The 18,193-nt window shown below is 46.7% G+C and overlaps 5 protein-coding genes across 5 annotated transcripts; 3 read left to right on the forward strand and 2 right to left on the reverse strand.

Moving 5' to 3' along the window:
- Positions 1–201: 201 nt before the first annotated feature.
- Positions 202–1,028, forward strand: K441DRAFT_687134 (uncharacterized protein; the record flags this gene model as incomplete). The annotated part of the gene is made up of 3 exons (XM_067652067.1): positions 202–461; positions 505–658; positions 1,011–1,028. The coding sequence occupies 3 exons, from the start codon at positions 202–204 to the stop codon at positions 1,026–1,028; spliced, it is 432 nt and encodes a 143-aa protein (XP_067504036.1).
- A 91-nt stretch (positions 1,029–1,119) lies between these two features.
- Positions 1,120–2,267, reverse strand: K441DRAFT_659868 (NAD(P)-binding protein). Its single transcript, XM_067648607.1, has one exon. It carries the CDS (start codon positions 2,197–2,199, stop codon positions 1,210–1,212), a length of 990 nt encoding a protein of 329 aa, XP_067504037.1. The 5' UTR covers positions 2,200–2,267; the 3' UTR covers positions 1,120–1,209.
- Positions 2,268–7,294: 5,027 nt separating this feature from the next.
- Positions 7,295–7,936, reverse strand: K441DRAFT_560245 (cysteine proteinase; the record flags this gene model as incomplete). The annotated part of the gene is made up of 1 exon (XM_067643485.1): positions 7,295–7,936. One exon carries the CDS (start codon positions 7,934–7,936, stop codon positions 7,295–7,297), a length of 642 nt encoding a protein of 213 aa, XP_067504038.1.
- Positions 7,937–12,305: 4,369 nt separating this feature from the next.
- K441DRAFT_659870 (Metallo-dependent phosphatase) lies at positions 12,306–14,292 on the forward strand. The gene is made up of 6 exons (XM_067648608.1): positions 12,306–12,752; positions 12,849–12,890; positions 12,942–13,047; positions 13,101–13,634; positions 13,687–13,759; positions 13,813–14,292. The coding sequence occupies exons 1-6, from the start codon at positions 12,585–12,587 to the stop codon at positions 13,883–13,885; spliced, it is 996 nt and encodes a 331-aa protein (XP_067504039.1). The 5' UTR covers positions 12,306–12,584; the 3' UTR covers positions 13,886–14,292.
- Positions 14,293–14,360: 68 nt separating this feature from the next.
- K441DRAFT_696394 (MCM-domain-containing protein) lies at positions 14,361–17,773 on the forward strand. The gene is made up of 3 exons (XM_067652882.1): positions 14,361–14,715; positions 14,769–17,241; positions 17,321–17,773. Exons 1-3 carry the CDS (start codon positions 14,414–14,416, stop codon positions 17,441–17,443), a joined length of 2,898 nt encoding a protein of 965 aa, XP_067504040.1. The 5' UTR covers positions 14,361–14,413; the 3' UTR covers positions 17,444–17,773.
- The last annotated feature ends 420 nt before the right edge of the window (positions 17,774–18,193 follow it).

Genomic DNA, 18,193 nt, shown 5'->3' on the forward strand with positions numbered 1-18,193 from the left:
TAAATTATGGTACTAGCATGGCTCCTCCCAGATGCTCCAACAATCTTCCGCATTGCAGGCTTCAATTCTCAGAAGAGCCAGTGGATTAACAGTCTCAACAACATCTTCTACATGTTCTCAACGCTCATCTACGTCTTCGCTCTTGACCGTATCGGCCGCCAATGGACACTTTCCTGGGGCGCCGTAGGCTAAGGCATTGCCATGTTTCTTGCCGGTGGCATGGCCCGCAGCGGTCTCGACACCAAAGCAGCTAGTGATGACTTCGCCGCCGCCGCATACGGTGCTGCAGCCGCAGCGTTCGTATACATCTTCACCTCCGTCTTCGGCGCTACCTGGTTAACTGTCCCATGGCTGTACCCGGCCGAGATCTTTCCACTGGAGGTCCGAGCCAAAGGTAATGCATGGGGTGTTGTAGGCTGGAGTATCGGCAACGGCTGGCTCACACTACTTTGCCCAGTTATGTTCAACGTGGTCGGCGAGAAGACTCTATATTTTTGGCGCGAGCAATATCATCACCCCCCCAATGGGTTGGGCGCTGTACCCTGAGGGTAACCAGTGCACGCTGGAGGGAATGGATCTCCTATTCGCTGCGGACAGGCCGTGGGTCTGGGATGCGGAGGAGAACTTTGCTAAGTTGACGGAGCAGCATCCGGAACTCGTTGCTGCGGCTAGGAGGAGGAGCAGCGTCGTGGACCCGAAGTCTGGGGTCGGTGGTACGAGGAGGATGGGAGTGTGGCAAGAGTGGCAAGTCCAGAGGTTAGGCAGGAGGGTGCAGTAAAGAATTAGGGTTAGATGAAGAGCTCGATAGATAAATTTCGACGTTCTCGGGCTAATTAGAGGAGGCATACTCTACCCTAGTAGTTCCCGGCTTTCGAATTGAACCTAGAGATTTGTGAACCATGTTAACGTCCACTAGAGCCAAAGGAACTAAGCTTTACGGTAATGTATGCCATGCTTATGGAAACTCCTAATGGAGCAATGACCGAGCTAGTGAACTAATTTAAACATAGATACAGACAGGACAGTAGCGTTCGTAGAAAGAATTTTTATTGATTCCTGGTGTGCCCTAACGTTAGCCATCAAAGTCAACTATTTGCATGTACGAATGTTAGATGATCCAAGAACAATAGACTTATTTCAATTTTGGTATGCTTGTATGCAAGGGGATGTACAAAGTCCTGCCAATAGACGCTCTATTCATACTCCGACCTACGGAACAAACACTGTCCGCTCTCCCTTTTCATTCCACGCGTTCTCTACTTGGCTCAAGGGCACGACCTTCACTTCCTGTTTCTTAATCCCCTTGATAGCCACTAGGAGTCCCGGAATCTCAGCGTCTACTTGCTGAGGAGTCCAGCTCCCAAGCCCAGACCCGCGGATAATGAGGTTCTTAGATCTCAGAACAGAGCCGGGGAGGCTCATCTCGTTAGGATCTAGAGCTCCAATGTGCACATACTGCACTGGACGGGACGACTTCAAGGATTGAAGCAGATGCGCGGCCGGGGGGCCATAAACATAGTCCAGAATCAGATCTACATCTCCAAGACCCGAGAAGTCCGTTTCAGCAGCTGGAGAGCGGAGCAGAATAGTACCGTCGAAGTCCAACGCCGCGAGCTTCTCCTCGCTGCGCGCAACGCCAATGACTCTACCCGCACCCAGCACGCGCGCCAGCTCGATGGCAATAGCACCAGACGCAGACGTTGCGCCCATTACTACAACCGAGAAGTTAGCCGGCAGTTCCGCAGTGCGCGTGCGCATCGCCATCCATGACGAGAGGCCTGGATTGACTAGCGCGGCTGCCTGGACCGGGTCGACACCTTCTGGCAGCGGCGTTACGGAAACTGCGGGCACGTTTACGATAGAGCTGTAGGTGCCTCCGCCGGAACCAAGTGTCGTGAAGTAGACGGTGCGCCCGTCTAAGGTGTGCCCAACGCCATCGGTGCCGGGCGTGTGCGGGAGAGCTTTGCTGGAGTAGTGTATTCCAGCGGCGCGAGAGCGGACTACACGGTGCAGGCCTATGGCGGAGACGTTGATCTGGATGTCGCCGGATTCTGGCGCTGGTGGTACTGGAGGATCGATTTCTAGGTATTGGGGAGGCTGACCCCATGAGGTGACTTGGGCTGTGTGCATGGTAGATTTGATAGCGTTGAGGGCTACGTTCTCTAGCCTAAAAGCAGAGAGCTGAGTTGCTGACTTCATGTACGCATGTCCTCTGTCAAATTTTATAAGCAGCCCTACATTCTATTAAAAGCCTGGATGGTCGGCTTGAAGGCATGGAAAGTATGCCCGACCTTTTCCTGTTGCTCTGCAGGGATGCATATAATCAACGTAATCGTAATCAGCCCATTGATTTTGATTATTATAAAATCACCGCACCTAATTCTGATCGATTACATTGATTATATACTAATTTCCTAATTAGGTAAGTAGGTGTAAATACAAGTAAATGGTGATTAAAATGGAACTCTAGATAATATACACTAACACGTAGGCGCATATATAAAGTCTTTTTAAGAAAGCCCACACGGACGTTTTTTATATATAAAACAGCTGGCTCAACGCTTTTTAGTTAGCGCCGACTATATAGTAGGAAAATTAATAAATAACTTTCTTAACACTAAAGCTTTATTACTATATTCTATTCCTACCTATTCTTACCCTAGGTGATTATATTAATTATAAACGTGTAATCATAATCAAAAGATTAATTATAATTATGATTAGTTAGATTATATAGTAATTATAACTTATATAACTAATAGAATAGTTATATACATCCCTGTTGCTTTATATCTCGTTTAGGCATAACGTCCGAGCCACCCGCTCGAGCCACCCCACTACTTAAGCCACCCCAAAATACACATCGGGAAAATATTCGCAGGCTGGGTTTCAAGTTAACTTTGTTAAGCGCGTTTCGCGTAATTAATATGCAGTTAACCAACTTAACACATTCAAAAGTTAAATAACACATAGTTAACCAACTTAATACATTTAAAAGTTAAATAACACGCAGTTAACCAACTTAATATATTTAAAAGTTAAATAATACGTAATTAACCTATAATTAACCTATAATTAACCAACTTAATATATTTAAAAGTTAAATAACACGCAGTTAACTAACTTATATATTCCTTAATATATAATTAAGGTAATATAATATATTATTTTTAAGTTATATACTTAAGAGGCTCTACACGAAGCTCTACACGAAGCTCTGTGATAGAGGCTCTGCACGAGGCTCTATACGAGGCTTTGCACGAAGCTCTGCACGAAGCTCTGCGATAGAGGCTCTGCACGAAGCTCTGTATATAGATGCTCTGCACGAGGCTCTGTACGAAGCTCTATACGAAGCTCTACACGAAGCTCTACGTATAGAGGCTCTGCACGAGGCTCTACGCGAAGCTCTATATATAGAGGCTCTATACGAAGCTCTATATCGGGTCCCCGCACGTGCCTCTGCCAAGTTACCCCCTTTACAGCCACCTTATTTTTTACCCTTCCTTATATCCTCCCTACCTTAGGAGGTACTGGAACGGCAGCCAGCAGAGGACCGTCGCTAGAACTAGACAACCGTTGCTAGAACTAGACAACCGTTACTAGAACTAGATAACCGTTGCTAGAACTAGACGACTGTTGCTAGGACTAGATAACCGTCGCTAGAATTAGACGATAACTGTTTAAACAACTAGCTAGCAAATACCATAAACAATTTAATTAATTAATTAATTGAATTAAACTAGAGCTTTAATATCGGCCCATTACTAAATCAAATTAAGACTTCCTAGGGAGGCACCCTAGACAACTACCGTTTAAATATATAGCCAGCGAACGGCTATAGAGAACGATTCGAATTAATAAGAGCCTTTAATTAGGCCGACTCCTCCCCCGAATTAAACTAGACACTGACGCAGGCAGGTAGGTAGATAGGTAGGTAGGTAGGTAGGTAGATAAATAAGTAGGTAGGCAGATAAGTAGGTAGGCAGGCAGGTAGGTAGGTAGGAGAGGACCGTTGCCAGAACTAGACAACCGTCACTAGAACTAGATAACCGTTGCCAGAACTATAACCATCGCTAGAACTAGACGACCGTCGCTAGAACTAGATGACTGTCGCCAGAACTAGACGACCGTTGCTAGAACTAGACGACCGTCGCCAGAACTAGACGACCGTCGCCAGAACTAGACAACCGTTGCTAGAACTATAACCGTCGCTAGAACTAGACGAACGTTGCTGGAACCAGATGACCGTTGCTAGAACTAGACAACCGTTGCCAGAACTAGACGACCGTCGCTAGAACTAGATGACCGTCGCCAGAACTAGATGACCGTCGCTAGAACCAGACGACCGTTGCTAGAACTAGTAGACGACCGTTACTAGAACCAGACGACGACCGTTCGAATAACTAGCCAGCGAACACCACGAACGATTTAATCGATTAATTGAATTAATTTAGAGCCTATTACCGAATCGAATCGAATCAAGGCCTCCTAGGGAGGCACCCTAGATAACTACTGTTTGAATATACAGCTAGCGAACGGCTATGGAGAACGATTCGAATTAATTAGAGCCTTTAATCGGGCCGACCTCTCCCCCAAATTAAATTAGACACTATAGGCAGATGCAGATAGGTAGGCGATGTAGATAGGTAGACAATGCAGATAGGTAGACGATGCAGATAGGTAGGCGATGCAGACAGGTAGGCGATGCAGACAGGTAGGTGATGCAGATAGGTAGGTAATGTAGATAGGTAGATGATGCAGACCGGTAGACGATGCAGATAGGTAGGCGATGCAGATAGGTAGACGATGCAGACAGGTAGACGATGCAGATAGGTAGGCGATGCAGACAGGTAGGTGATGCAGATAGGTAGGTGATGTAGACAGGTAGACGATGCAGACAGGTAGATAATGCAGACAGGTAGGTGATGCAGACAGGTAGGTAATGCAGACAGGTAGGTAATGCAGATAGGTAGGTGATGTAGATAGGTAGACGATGCAGACAGGTAGTAGATGTAGACATAATAGATTATATAAAGAAGTGTATATAATTTATCTTGATAGCTTTATAAACGGCTTTAAAGTAGCCTTTATTATCTAAAATTATAAGTTATATAGGTTGCGTAGGTTGCGTAGGTTGCGTAGGTTGCGCAGGTTGCGTAGGTTACGCAGGCTATGCGCAGGCTGCGCGCAGGCTGCGTGTCAAATGAACTTAACATAGGCTGGTTTGTCAAGTTGGTCAATGCCCTTAATGGCCCGCCAACGACGCCAACTTCTAGCAGCTGAGGTCATTTACAAGGGACAATATTTTGCCGATGCACCAAAATTTACTAACTTTAACCTTTTATAACTCCACCCCTATTAAAGATATTCAAGTAAAATTTTAAATACAGCTATCTATATATAGAAGCTTTTTATTTATATAGTTTTTTAAAATTAATTATATATATTTAAGTTAATATAGTAATTTTTAAAATAATAATTTTAGTTTTAATATTAATATTAATATATATATTAATTTAATAATATATTTTAACTATATATGCTTTAAAAAGTTTGTATTTAAAATTCTAGCTAAATGTATATTGTGGTAGTAGAGTTATAAAAGATTAAAATTAGTAGATTTTGGTAGGTGGCTCGATCGGGGGGTTGGCTCGATCGGGTGGCTCGGACGTTATCCCTTCGTCTGGCAAGTGTGACTTTTCGTATTGGGCGCTTTAGGCGCTCCTGCCTGGGTTAGCATGCTGCAGGCACCCTTGCTAGCGTTTTTTTATTAGCAAGCCTCACCAAAACGCGTCAATATTGCGATGCCGATGAAATGCTGCAGAAGGCCACCACTAAAAACACCTATATATATATATTGAGGAAGTTAGGCAAAGAGTCGTGATATATAACGTTATGAGGTTTCTACCTTTCCTCCATTAACCAGCTGCTGGTTATATAGGAAAATCCTCTATTAGAGTCGCTTTATACGCGTTCATAAAGTTAATAAGGATAAGCCGGTAAAGGACCAGCTTAAGGTTATAGGGAGGACGTGCTATATACGTTAAATGAGGTGTATTAAGTGCCACAAGTGGTTGAACGGTTTAACTAGCGGTTATTCGATATCCAAGCGTCAATGAGGCGCCAGCACCCTTGCTGTCGAGAAATCGCACTGACCAGAGGCTTTAACGCCAAGCTCTATACAGTATAGAGCCTCTAGATTGGCTTATGAGGCGTGCATATACGAAAAGTCCTTGAAATCATTGCCACACGAAGGGATAGAATTGGTCGGACCCGAAAGTTAATTCCAATCACCCCACGCATAGACATTGATTTCAACAGCCTCCGAACAAGGTAAACCCTCTATAGGGGATTTAGTTACAATCTCTCGGCTTGACTGTGTCCTTCGTAAAGCTTCGAAGCTACATCGTCTTCCCTGCATTAGAACTTCAAATGCCCTTTCATAACTTATAATCAGGCCCACGTGATTTTTTGACGGATAGTTTTATACTTGTTCAGACTACCGAACAGGCATGGCGAGAAGATGGGCGTAGAGCTTTATGAGGAAGAATCTACAGAGCTCGATCGCTCCAGGAGATATCTATGAAGTGGTCAGTGCACTGGCCCATTCTATCAAGGCGTCGCACAGCAGGCTCTGTGGACTGAGACTCCACTGGAACAGTTTAATTTAATGGGGGCGAATAGAGTAGTAAACTAGGAGCGACTGGAACATTAATAGAGATCCAATTTGAGTTACACAGTAGGATTTATTACATTTTGTGAATGCCTTTATTAAATAGTAGAATGGACCGTTATTATTTTTACAAAATTAGGATAGGAAAGCCTTGCGAGTAAAATCTACCATAGACTTCAGATATACATGTTCTGCCCTTTCTTTCTTTCTAAATATGTGACGGCGCGGAGTGGAGGCTCCAGTTGTACCCTGATATTTCTCGATTTAATGATAAATACTGGATGTATCATGCCTAATAAATAATGATTATATATTTAATATATTTTCATTAGGACATTTAAACTGTTCAAAAGATAAAGTAAGGATTTAAAGCGTCGTATGAATAGATGTGTGACAAATTCAGGGTAAGCCACTAATTAAAGATAGCCTAAATAGGTTCATTTCACGTGCAAGAACAGTAATCATCTTCATGACTGGAAATCTATGTATTGTACAGCTCAGAGAGCCTAGAGCTCGGGGTATTGGGTATCTATGTCATATATCATAATGCATTCATTCGTAGCTGAAAAGTAGCTGAAAATCACCCTTTTGAAGGTCCAAAATGATCCAAAACCAGCAAAATTAGAAATCGAATTCGCCATGTGCTCCTCCCTGCAGCAATGTTGCAGCGATCTGGCGTCGTGCATCTTTCATATTCGTATGAGTCACGACTTCTCCGGGCTCCATACCCCGAATTAGGGCAAGGGCGTTGAGTGATGTGAAGGCTCCACAATCGCTGCCGTTATCTTGCTTTGCGCTTCTTTTAACGACCTCATCCCACTCGTCCTCTACATAGAGCTCCCCCAGCTCCACTTTCAGCCAATCGCGAGCCCAACAGATGAACCTGTCCTCCCCGTAGGTGTAGAGGCTGTCTAGGTATTCGATTTTGCGCTCCTGCGGGAAGATGGCAAGTAGCGTCCAATGGCTTCCGTCGCAGATAGGAAATAGAACGAGACTAGCGCCAAGCAACTGTGGTCCTCCAAGTAAAGCCCTCTTTGTCCAGCGACTGATTGCCTTGCAGCTGTTCGCGTTCTTGACAGTTTCATGCCACTGAGAGGGGAAGGCATGGACAGGGGGTGCAGCTTTCGAGGCTTTATTGTAGCCACGTTTTTCTTGCTCGCGTTGGACGAGGAGTTTTAGATACGCATTGATGATTTCGTCGTTGAGCCATCCTATGTCGCTGCCTAGGAAATCTCTTGCAAGGAGGGTACCGAAGTCGTGCATGCTCAGGTTTCCGATCGAAATTCCTCTCTGGATGGTTTGTCTGACAACAAGCTTTTGACTATCGCTCATTCCTTTGCCACTAGTCTTGTCGTCAAATGCCCGTTTAAATTCGCCTCTAGCCTTCGCCGCGACTTGCTCCAGCTGGGTTTTCCATGATTCGGAAAGTGGATTTATTAGTCGTTTAGCGGCGGCTCGCTCCGCTTCCTCCCTTAGCCTCTGCGCCTCTTGCTCGCGTTCAAGTTCTGCTTTCTTCCTAACAGCTTCCTCGCGCTTCCTCGCTTCTACGCGCCTTTTTTCCTCCTCCTCTCTGGCTTTCTGGGCTCGGGCTGCTGCTTCCCGTTTCTTTTGAACAGGTGTGGATAACTCCAACTCAAGACAATCTTTCAGTTGCCAATTTTCAAATGCCTGAGTGACACCTTCAATAAGAGATGGTTCACTATCGTCTACTCGAGCGGCTGGTGATTGAGAACTCAGCTCTGGGAATGAGTGTGGTGAATCTATAGGAGCCAAGAGATCGAATATAGTGCTATCGAGAGCATTTGGTGTGTCCTTCTGTTCGGCGCTAGCTCGAGGGTGGCGAAAAGGTGTTCCAAGATGACGGCCGTCCGCTGTCTCTTTTTTGACGTCGCGATTGATCGGGAGGTCTTTCCAAAATTCTTTTACTCGAACGCGCAGACCACCATGAACGGCGTTATGCTCAACGTGCACATGTTTTGAAGGCAGTGCGGATGGTACGTCTCCAGCTGTCAACACATCGACGCCCATAGGATCGACCGACTCTGTATCATGGGAATTTCCTGCAGCGTCTTCATTGATCTGAGTTTCAGGGTGGTGCTGTGAAGCACCCCCGCCGATTGACGAATTGTTCTTTAAGGATTCAAACTCCGCCTTTGCTTTCTCCCGAGCTTCTTGTGTTGGGTGAGGCCTTGGTCTGAGATGAGATTCTACTCTGTGTAGATCGACAGGTCGAAGGCCGGAAGAGAGCGGTTGGTGGTTCTTTAGGTAGAGCTCCTGTTCAACTAGCAGCTTACTTGCAGCAACTCGAGCAAGCATTTCCGGGCTATGCTTGATGCGCGGCTCAGATTTCGCCGCAAGGTGAAGCCTCCTTCGTCTATCGTTTTGTGCGACGCGCTGCATGTCAAGAATAGCTTTGAAGGTGGACATATTTCGTTCGCTCTTGGCATGTTTGCTGTCTTTGCTCAACTTGCTATGTATTGAGCGATGGTGCGCTTTGACTGGCCATGACTGAGGCTCAGAGCTTGATTTTGCCTGTACTTTGGGAATTGCAGGAGCAATTCCATCTGGTTGATTCTGGGACTGGGCCACGGCAGGTATACTTAACGGCTTGCGGGGAGTCGAAATGTTATCCTTGAGTGGCTTGCGATGGCGTGGAGATGGCGCGCGTGGTGTTTTCGGGAATGACCCTGGCATGGATTTTGGAGTGAGATTTTTGAGACCACTTAGGTCCTCGGTAGTGTCGTTAATGTCCAAATATATCCTCTTGACGCTCTCACTACTGCCTACTGGGACTGCAGCGATTCTTTGTCGTTGTATATATTCGCGCGTCTGGCGTTCTGGAATCATGTTCCGCAGATATACAGTGACATTGGAGAGCATAGGAGCCCAACTGAAAATGTTTGTGAAAGCAGAAGATAGTCCGAAGCGGCCTGCACCGGCTGGAGCGGCTTCCGGAGCGGCTGGAGCGGGCATAGCCCTAATAGAACGTCCATGTGCTACTACCGATTTGGATGACATCGAAGCGGTGGATTCATGCGTAGGAGAAGAAGTGGGAGCAATATAGGGGCAAGATTTAGATGCGGGCGTTGTTTGCGCGTCGTCGGTTGTAGATGGCTTGGGTATAGAAGGTCAGCGCGAGACACGACGGAGAGGCTAAGGTTCGGAAGCGTGGTAGGTGGTAAAACAGAGCGTATCATGACATACAAGTAATATCGGACTAGACCGTATAGCTCCAGACATCGGAAATGCTTCGGCATGCGTGCGCTTCGATCGTGGAGGTGAAGAAACGAGGTCCTCTAAAGGGAGAAGCGGAGAATCGAGAAACTGCTCCCAAGAGGAGGTGGCGTCGCCCAGCGCCATGTCAAGTCGAGTGGTCGTATCAACTTTGACAGTCGTGCGATGCAAGAAGACGGAGAATGAGGAAGAGGATGAAGTTGAAGAAGGGAAGAAAGCCGTTGTCAAGCGCAAAACAATACAATGAGCGACGCCCGGCTGAAGCGAGATCGCGCTAGCCTGTTATAGAGGCGGTCAAACGTAGTGTTTCTGTAGGCGGTGAATTTCTCATGCAGGAACCACCACACGGACCAGTTCGCGCTTCTCAACACCACGATCTGATTCACGATGTCTTTGTCAAAAGAATGATAATTAGGATCCTTGATTGGCAACCTCGAAAGTTCTTGGAAAGCAGTAATCTTTTGCGTAGAATCTGAAGCTCTTGAGTTTTCCAGACGATGTAAAGTTCTCTAACGAAGAATTTTAGAAGCATACTGCATTAAGTGAATTTATGAGCTTATACGGAGAGAAAGAATTATTAAGTCTCTCGTAGGATCTCTAGGTCTTACTATATTATTGTTGATACACTCGCTAAGGAGCCCCCATTTAAGGAGCCCCACGGTAAAAACCGAAAACTTCAGCTGGAACATCGATTGCTTTCGCGTATCGTGTCTTAATACTCTTTAACTATCTTCTAGAGGCACACGGATAGATCCAGACTACTTCCGCCTCAAGCCTTTCTAGTGAAATGCTCCCAGCATTATGCAGGGATAAATAATCCTCGAGAGTCTTATCAAAAGTGAAGATGCTATGTGCTGGAAATCATCTTGGCAGCGCCTAATGGTCATGTCGATGAAGTTGAGAATACGTCATTTTACAGTTTAAGCTACTTACTGGCCAGGGAACAAACCAAACAGCCAGAATTCTACTATGAACCTGAGCCTGACAAGCCGTTGGATCTGGAAAAAAAGGGTCGCTTTTTATAACGATCACCAGATGTTGCCAGAATTTCCAAGCTGAAGGTTACACTGAAGAACAACATGCGACGAGTGTCTCTTGGGATACATGCAACAATAATGCCTGCACCCTTTGTGGATATCTCCGTAGCAGAAACCTTGCAGACATCTCGAAGGAGGATGACGAATGCATAAGGTCCTGCTCTTAAAGAACAACATGAACCACTATGAAATATATTTACATAGTTGTGTCTATGACAATTCCGTATGCATAGAATACTGCCATTGGAGGACTACGAAATAACCATGGCCGAGCAAGCTTCGGGAGAGTTAGATGGAAAGTTGGTGATTTTCCTGCGAGAACACACTAATGCGCCACAGACCAGGTGTACCCTTTCAAAGAATTGAAGATCTACTACTGCAATTTCAAGGATTACCGGCATGTTGGGAAGTAAATCCTTTTCAATTCCCTCTGGTCCCACAATAGAAAGTGAACTTACGGATTAGTGTTCGAATAAACAGAGCCTGATATTCCGGTTCTGCTTTGACTACGGTCTTCAGTTTCGTAAATTAGAATGGTAGTGCCTGACGAAGAACTGGAACTGGTTCTTCAAAACTTGCCTATTTGATACAAAGAAATGTAGCTTGGTAGCGAGGGGGGTACCAACGTTTGAGAATTGGGTACTGGAGCCTGTGAATCTATAGAGTTTGCAATGCGGGTAAGTCAGGCTGTGATGGGTTTGGACGGCAATACGCTTGCATCGGCAACACGCTTGCATCGGCAACATCGATTAGATCTATCTTCCAAATAATTACTACAAGCTCTACAGAAATCTATGTGTTCGGCACGGCTGATGCATTGAGACTAAATCCAATTGCTCGCCCCAGTCTGTTCCTAATCAATATATCGCGTCATGGTGTGTCCAAGTGTCCAAGTGTCCATGTACTGCTTAATTTATTAGGGAAAGTGAGTAGATAACACTTCTGGGGTAATTCTGCTTTGGTTGCGGGAGTGGGAGAAAATTGAAGTTTCGGCGTGATGCGAAAGCGGGCATGTTTCTGTGATGGATTTCTGAGCATTCAACTAGCAACGCTAATTCAATTAGTAGGTAGCAATTTAACAAAATCTTTGGGCCTCTTCAGGAATTGTCTGAATTAAGTGATGCTCCTGCGAATCCCTTTTTCTTCGAGGATTAGACTGCTAGTCCAGGCAATTTTGCTGATGACCTGCTCTGTATGACTCAAAACTTTATGTCGAGTACTAAAGATCTCACATCTCATCATTTTAGCTGAGAGTGAGAGGTGAAGCTGGAGAAATTTGCAAAGGGGCGAGTTCTGTTTCGGGTTCGGCAAATTTGGTGGTCACGGTGTTGAGCTTGGCTTTCCACCACAACACCAGAGAGCTGGTGGGTGCAACCTACCCACTAACAAGATATTCTTCTCAATCCTTCCCCGCACTCTACTGCGTCCAGGACACCTTCGACACTCACCGACCAGCTATCTTCCTTTTGTTTTAGATTGTGCAAACCTCACTTTTTGAAACTGTTGGCGTGTGCTTCTAACACCAAAACTGCACGTCATCTGCACCGAATCCGGGGCGGCAAGAAGAACACCCCCGTAAAACCATACCTATCGAAACAATCAGCACCCACGTACTCTTGGATCTACTACCCCCCACAATCATGGATACTAATATGGAGGACGTGAAGATGCCTCTGGCTGAGCCTATGCAGATGTCTTCGATACCGCTTTCAGAACCTGCGTCGATTCCTACCCTGGACGGCTGGATTGAGAGCCTGATGAACTGTAAACAGTTAGCGGAGAGCGATGTACAGAGGTTGTGCGACAAGGTAGTTATGCCTGTCTAAATATATGGTTGTTACACTGGATAAGGCAATCGGACTTTTGATATCGTGCGCAAAGGCTGACTGCTGTCGCGTGTCCAGGCGAGGGAGGTTCTGCAGGAAGAGTCGAATGTACAGCCAGTGGTAGGCATTAAAGATCATTTATTCAGACTGTTCGAGCTCACAGTAACTTAGAAATGCCCAGTCACGGTGTGCGGAGATATACACGGCCAGTTCCATGACCTGATGGAGCTGTTCAAGATTGGCGGGCCGAACCCTGATACCAACTACCTCTTCATGGGTAAGTCCGGGCGATATTATGTCGAATTTTGGTTAGAAGTTGATTGTCACTAGGTGATTACGTTGATCGTGGCTACTTCTCGGTGGAGACAGTTACCCTTCTCGTCGCGCTTAAAATCCGTTATCCTCAACGAATCACTATCCTTCGCGGGAACCACGAATCTCGTCAGATCACTCAAGTCTACGGTTTCTACGACGAATGTCTACGCAAGTACGGCAACGCAAACGTCTGGAAATACTTCACCGACCTTTTCGACTACCTACCCCTCACTGCTCTCATCGACAACCAGATCTTCTGTCTCCACGGTGGTTTGTCCCCCAGCATTGATACCCTAGACAACATCCGTGCGCTTGATAGAATACAAGAGGTGCCACATGAAGGTCCTATGTGTGATCTGTTGTGGTCAGATCCTGATGACAGGTGTGGATGGGGTATTTCTCCGAGAGGTGCTGGCTATACATTCGGGCAGGATATATCAGAAGCATTCAATCATAACAATGGCTTGACGCTCGTTGCACGAGCGCATCAGTTGGTGATGGAGGGATATAATTGGTCCCAGGACAGAAATGTGGTGACGATATTTTCTGGTGAGCAGCGTCCTGCTCCTCAGCTTGAGTGGTCCATAACTGACATAAATAGCGCCAAACTATTGTTATAGGTGCGGAAACCAGGCTGCAATTATGGAGATAGATGAGCATCTGAAGTATACGTTGTAAGTTCACTTAGTCAAGGTTCTAATTCTTCGGATACTGATGCGCTCTATAGCCTACAATTTGATCCTTGCCCAAGAGCTGGAGAACCTATGGTATCACGCAGAACTCCGGATTACTTCCTCTAGACGGTTTGCTTGATGACTCTTTCCTTTTGCATGATTGGTAGACTGTACATAACGCATCAGCCTATCAAAGGAACCGGCATGGATTCGGCCGAATTAATGTCTGAGACGTGTCTTCCCTTGTCTCATAGGCAACTGTGGTGGATCTGATAATTTGCAGTTGTGACGCTGGAAGTGGGAAGAAGGAAATATTCATGGAGAATTCGGCTTTCAGAACGGAATCGCAGCTGGAGAACTAGTGGGTATTTGGATGACCAATGCTGCGAAGTTAAAGCCGCCCTATTGCACACGCATTAAGACGTATGAGGAACAGATTTCCGTGGTCCCCGCGAAACTTGTTGGAGAAGCCCGGATCTCCTTGCTAGATCATTCTACGCTAGTCCGAAACAGGACTTAATTGAGATCGCGTCCTCCCCTACCTCTTGGCAATCAAAGTCGCGTTTTGGCGCGTCGACTTCATCCCACTAAGAAAACTCCTGAAAGCCTACCACCAGCAAACGTCAACTTTACCTTCATCTCACCCTGCCCAAAATGTCTTCATTAGTGGATGCTGTTCTCAATTCAGATACTCTTGATCGCGATCTAGCTGCAGCGACACCTTCAAGTGATCCTGGAACAACGCGACGAAGCAACCAGACACCTTCCTCAAGACCGCGAGCACCTCCTTCAGAAAGTGCCGGCGCCAACAGCGATATCGAAGGATTTCCAGATGATGAGGTTATTGGTGCACGGGGGCCAGGCCGCCGAGCAAATGGGCCAAGAGGAGACATTCCAAAAGTTGTGGATGTTACAGGAGAAACATTATCGCAGCGTTTCGAGGAGTTCCTAGAAGGGTGAGCGGATCTTACGGACTATGAAGGCATAATTACCAATAAAAGTTGTACAGGTATACCGAAGATCCAACATCCTCAGGCGCACCGGCGTCAAGTATCCAAACTACCGACAAGTACTACATCGCCCAAATCCACGGCTTACGCCTCTATAATCTCTCTACTCTTTATGTCGACTTCACACACCTCCTCAGACACGAAGACGGCGTTGTTGCAGCAGCGGTAGCCAGCGAATATTATCGCTTCCTGCCATATATGGTTCGCGCATTACACAACCTCATAGCAAAGTACGAGCCACAGTACTTCCGTGAGCATCGCCAACCTACCTCTGCCACCTCCGTGGCTAACTCGTCCGTTGCCGGCAATGCTACAAGCCAGAATGAATTTCTTAATGATAAGACTACTCACCAGCAAACCGATAAAATCTTCACCCTCGCCTTCTATAATCTACCACTTGTATCTCGCGTCCGTCAACTTCGAACTTCTTCCATTGGTAGCCTTCTCTCAATCTCTGGAACTGTAACTCGTACATCTGAAGTCAGGCCGGAGCTCTCTCTTGCAACTTTCATCTGCGAAGTCTGCAATACTGTTGTACCCAACATCGAGCAGACATTCCGCTACACGGAACCAACTCAATGCCCTAATCAGGTCTGCGGTAATCGACAAGGTTGGCGGCTAGACATACGTCAATCCACGTTCGTTGACTGGCAGAAAGTTCGCATTCAGGAGAACAGTTCAGAGATACCAACGGGTAGCATGCCACGCACCATGGATGTGATTCTGCGAGGCGAAATGGTGGACCGGGCGAAAGCGGGTGAGAAATGCATTTTCACCGGCACGGTAATTGTCATTCCGGATGTCAGCCAGTTCCGCGTACCGGGTGTGAGGCCGCAGGCTACTCGGGACAACTCGAATGCGCCTCGAGGTAGCGATGTGGGCGGAAACGGAGTTAGTGGGCTTAAAGCCTTGGGCGTCCGCGATTTGACATACCGCATGGCATTCCTGGCCTGCATGGTAACTCCCGATACTTCCACACCTGGCCAAGCAGCGAATCAGCATCTCACAGGGCAAGCTGGCAACATCCTTGCTTCTCTAAATCAGACCTTGCCTCTCGAAACAACAGCTACTGGAGAAGAAGCACAGGCGGAATATCTTGCCACACTTACTCCTGCTGAAATTGAGGATCTGAGAAATATGGTGCATAAACCCAACATCTTCATGCGGTTAGTTGACTCTATCGCACCTATGGTATATGGCCATCAAGTCATTAAAAAAGGCCTCTTGCTCCAGCTGATGAGTGGCGTGTCCAAAGAGACCCCTGAAGGCATGGCCCTCCGTGGAGACATTAACATATGCATCGTTGGCGACCCTTCAACCTCGAAATCCCAATTTTTGAAATACATCTGCAGCTTTCTTCCACGTGCCGTCTATACCTCCGGTAAAGCATCCTCTGCTGCTGGTCTCACGGCTGCTGTTGTAAAAGATGAAGAAACAGGAGAATTCACAATCGAAGCCGGTGCTCTTATGCTTGCAGATAACGGTATCTGCGCCATCGACGAGTTCGACAAGATGGACATAGCAGATCAAGTTGCGATTCACGAAGCTATGGAACAGCAAACCATCTCCATCGCCAAAGCAGGTATTCAAGCAACACTTAACGCCCGAACCTCCATCCTCGCTGCTGCCAATCCGGTCGGAGGACGATATAACCGCAAAACTACCCTCCGCGCAAACGTCAACATGAGCGCGCCCATCATGTCCCGTTTTGACCTGTTTTTCGTGGTCCTAGATGAGTGCGACGAAGCCGTTGACAGGCATCTAGCCGAGCATATTGTCGGCATCCATCGGCTGCGCGACGATGCCGTGCAACCCGAATTCAGTACCGAGCAGTTGCAACGGTACATCCGGTTCGCACGTACTTTTAAGCCCGAATTCACTCCCGAGGCTAAAGCCACCCTGGTCGAGAAGTACAAGGAGCTACGCGCCGATGACGCCCAGGGTGGCATCGGCCGCAACAGCTACCGCATCACGGTGCGTCAGCTCGAGAGTATGATTCGTTTGTCTGAGGCTATTGCGAAGGCGACCTGCGTAAGTGAAGTCACGCCCGAGTTCGTGCGCGAGGCGTACAACTTGCTGCGTCAGAGTATTATCTCGGTCGAGAAGGACGATGTCGAGGTTGAAGATGATGACGAGGAGGCTGCTGCCGCTGCTGCGGATGGCGATTCCCCGATGGCGGATGCGGACCACGATATGAACGCTGCAGAGGCTGGACCTGCGAGTGTGCGGGCACCATCAAGCACCCCAGCACCGCAGAGGGAGCGCACGAAGATCACGTATGACAAGTACATGTCTCTTCTAAACCTTTTGGTACAGCGCGTAAATGACGACCAGACGGCAGCGGAAGATGGTGTTGAGGAGGAGGAGTTGCTGGTGTGGTATTTGGAGCAGAAGGAGGCGGAGCTGGAAACGCAGGAGGATTTGGAGAATGAGCGGAAGTTGGCTAAGAAAGTTTTGAGGAGGATGGTTAAGGTACGTTTCTTCCCTTTACCATACTCTTTCATGTCATGGGCGCTTGTTACAACGAAGTTAGTTGTTAATATGGCAATAGGATAACATACTTATGCAAATTCGTGGCGAGGGTCTGGCAGACGAGCAAGGCCAGGGACTACAGACAGAGGGTAGGGTCATGTATGTCATGCATCCTAATTGTGCAGTTGAGGAGATGGGTTAAAGGGCTACGTTTTCACTTCTGTGTTCCGTATTCGGGGTTTGGATTAGAATAATGGGATGATGTGATGTGATTAGGCATGGGGCTAGGTGGCGTTCGGCTATATATGCCTTTAGAAAGGCCTTTGTTTTGAAGGGTTGGTGTTTGTAGCCCTTCGGGGCGTCAGACACCGTTTGAATCTTGTATAACTGCTCTATCTCAAATCCTGCCTCTAGCTGAATCTTGCAGCACAAATGCTCATCTTTTCCAAATCATGGCTTTGCAGTCATGGGTTTGAGTCTAATGATATTCCGGGAATGTAGAAAGTGAGGCAGCCAGAGCCTCCCCAATAACACTGCTATTGAAGAAATATTGATATTAACGTCTGTGTACCAAACAGAAGTTTACATACACATGCTGAAGAGATAAATCCATTACTAAGAGCACCTCATACAAAGAACACAGACAAGAAACTTTATCAAATTCTCGAAAGAAGTTCTAAAAAGGCATGTACTCTTGTACACCCCAATTGGTACATCACTCTCTTAAGCCTAGCACCTCGGTCCGTCACTGTCTGCTCGATCCCCCACCGTTTGTGCTACACCAAAAGTAGGTTTCTATGACTCCAGAAAAATATGATTATACTGCGAAAACCGGAGGTGTCGGTGGCGGCGTCCGTCGACTGAATAAGTTGCCTGGATTTTGTTCTGTTAATGTCAAAAAGTATGCCTTATGCAACCAGCAATCTGCTGCAAGTTTACTTTTTCTAGAGTA

Source organism: Cenococcum geophilum (assembly GCF_001692895.1).
Source record: "Cenococcum geophilum 1.58 unplaced genomic scaffold K441scaffold_21, whole genome shotgun sequence".
Classification (NCBI taxonomy): domain Eukaryota; kingdom Fungi; phylum Ascomycota; class Dothideomycetes; order Gloniales; family Gloniaceae; genus Cenococcum; species Cenococcum geophilum.

What these genes read in the sequence shown, in the direction of transcription:
- K441DRAFT_659870 (XM_067648608.1), top strand. Translation starts at nt 12,585, where the DNA reads ATGGATACTAATATGGAGGACGTGAAGATGCCTCTGGCTGAGCCTATG. An exon ending in TACAGAGGTTGTGCGACAAG is followed by an intron (nt 12,753 to 12,848) that starts GTAGTTATGCCT and finishes TCGCGTGTCCAG; the next exon opens with GCGAGGGAGGTTCTGCAGGA. An exon ending in TGTGGTGACGATATTTTCTG is followed by an intron (nt 13,635 to 13,686) that starts GTGAGCAGCGTC and finishes TGACATAAATAG; the next exon opens with CGCCAAACTATTGTTATAGG.
- K441DRAFT_696394 (XM_067652882.1), top strand. Translation starts at nt 14,414, where the DNA reads ATGTCTTCATTAGTGGATGCTGTTCTCAATTCAGATACTCTTGATCGC. An exon ending in TTCGAGGAGTTCCTAGAAGG is followed by an intron (nt 14,716 to 14,768) that starts GTGAGCGGATCT and finishes AAAGTTGTACAG; the next exon opens with GTATACCGAAGATCCAACAT. An exon ending in TTTTGAGGAGGATGGTTAAG is followed by an intron (nt 17,242 to 17,320) that starts GTACGTTTCTTC and finishes ATATGGCAATAG; the next exon opens with GATAACATACTTATGCAAAT.
- K441DRAFT_659868 (XM_067648607.1), bottom strand. Translation starts at nt 2,199, where the DNA reads ATGAAGTCAGCAACTCAGCTCTCTGCTTTTAGGCTAGAGAACGTAGCC.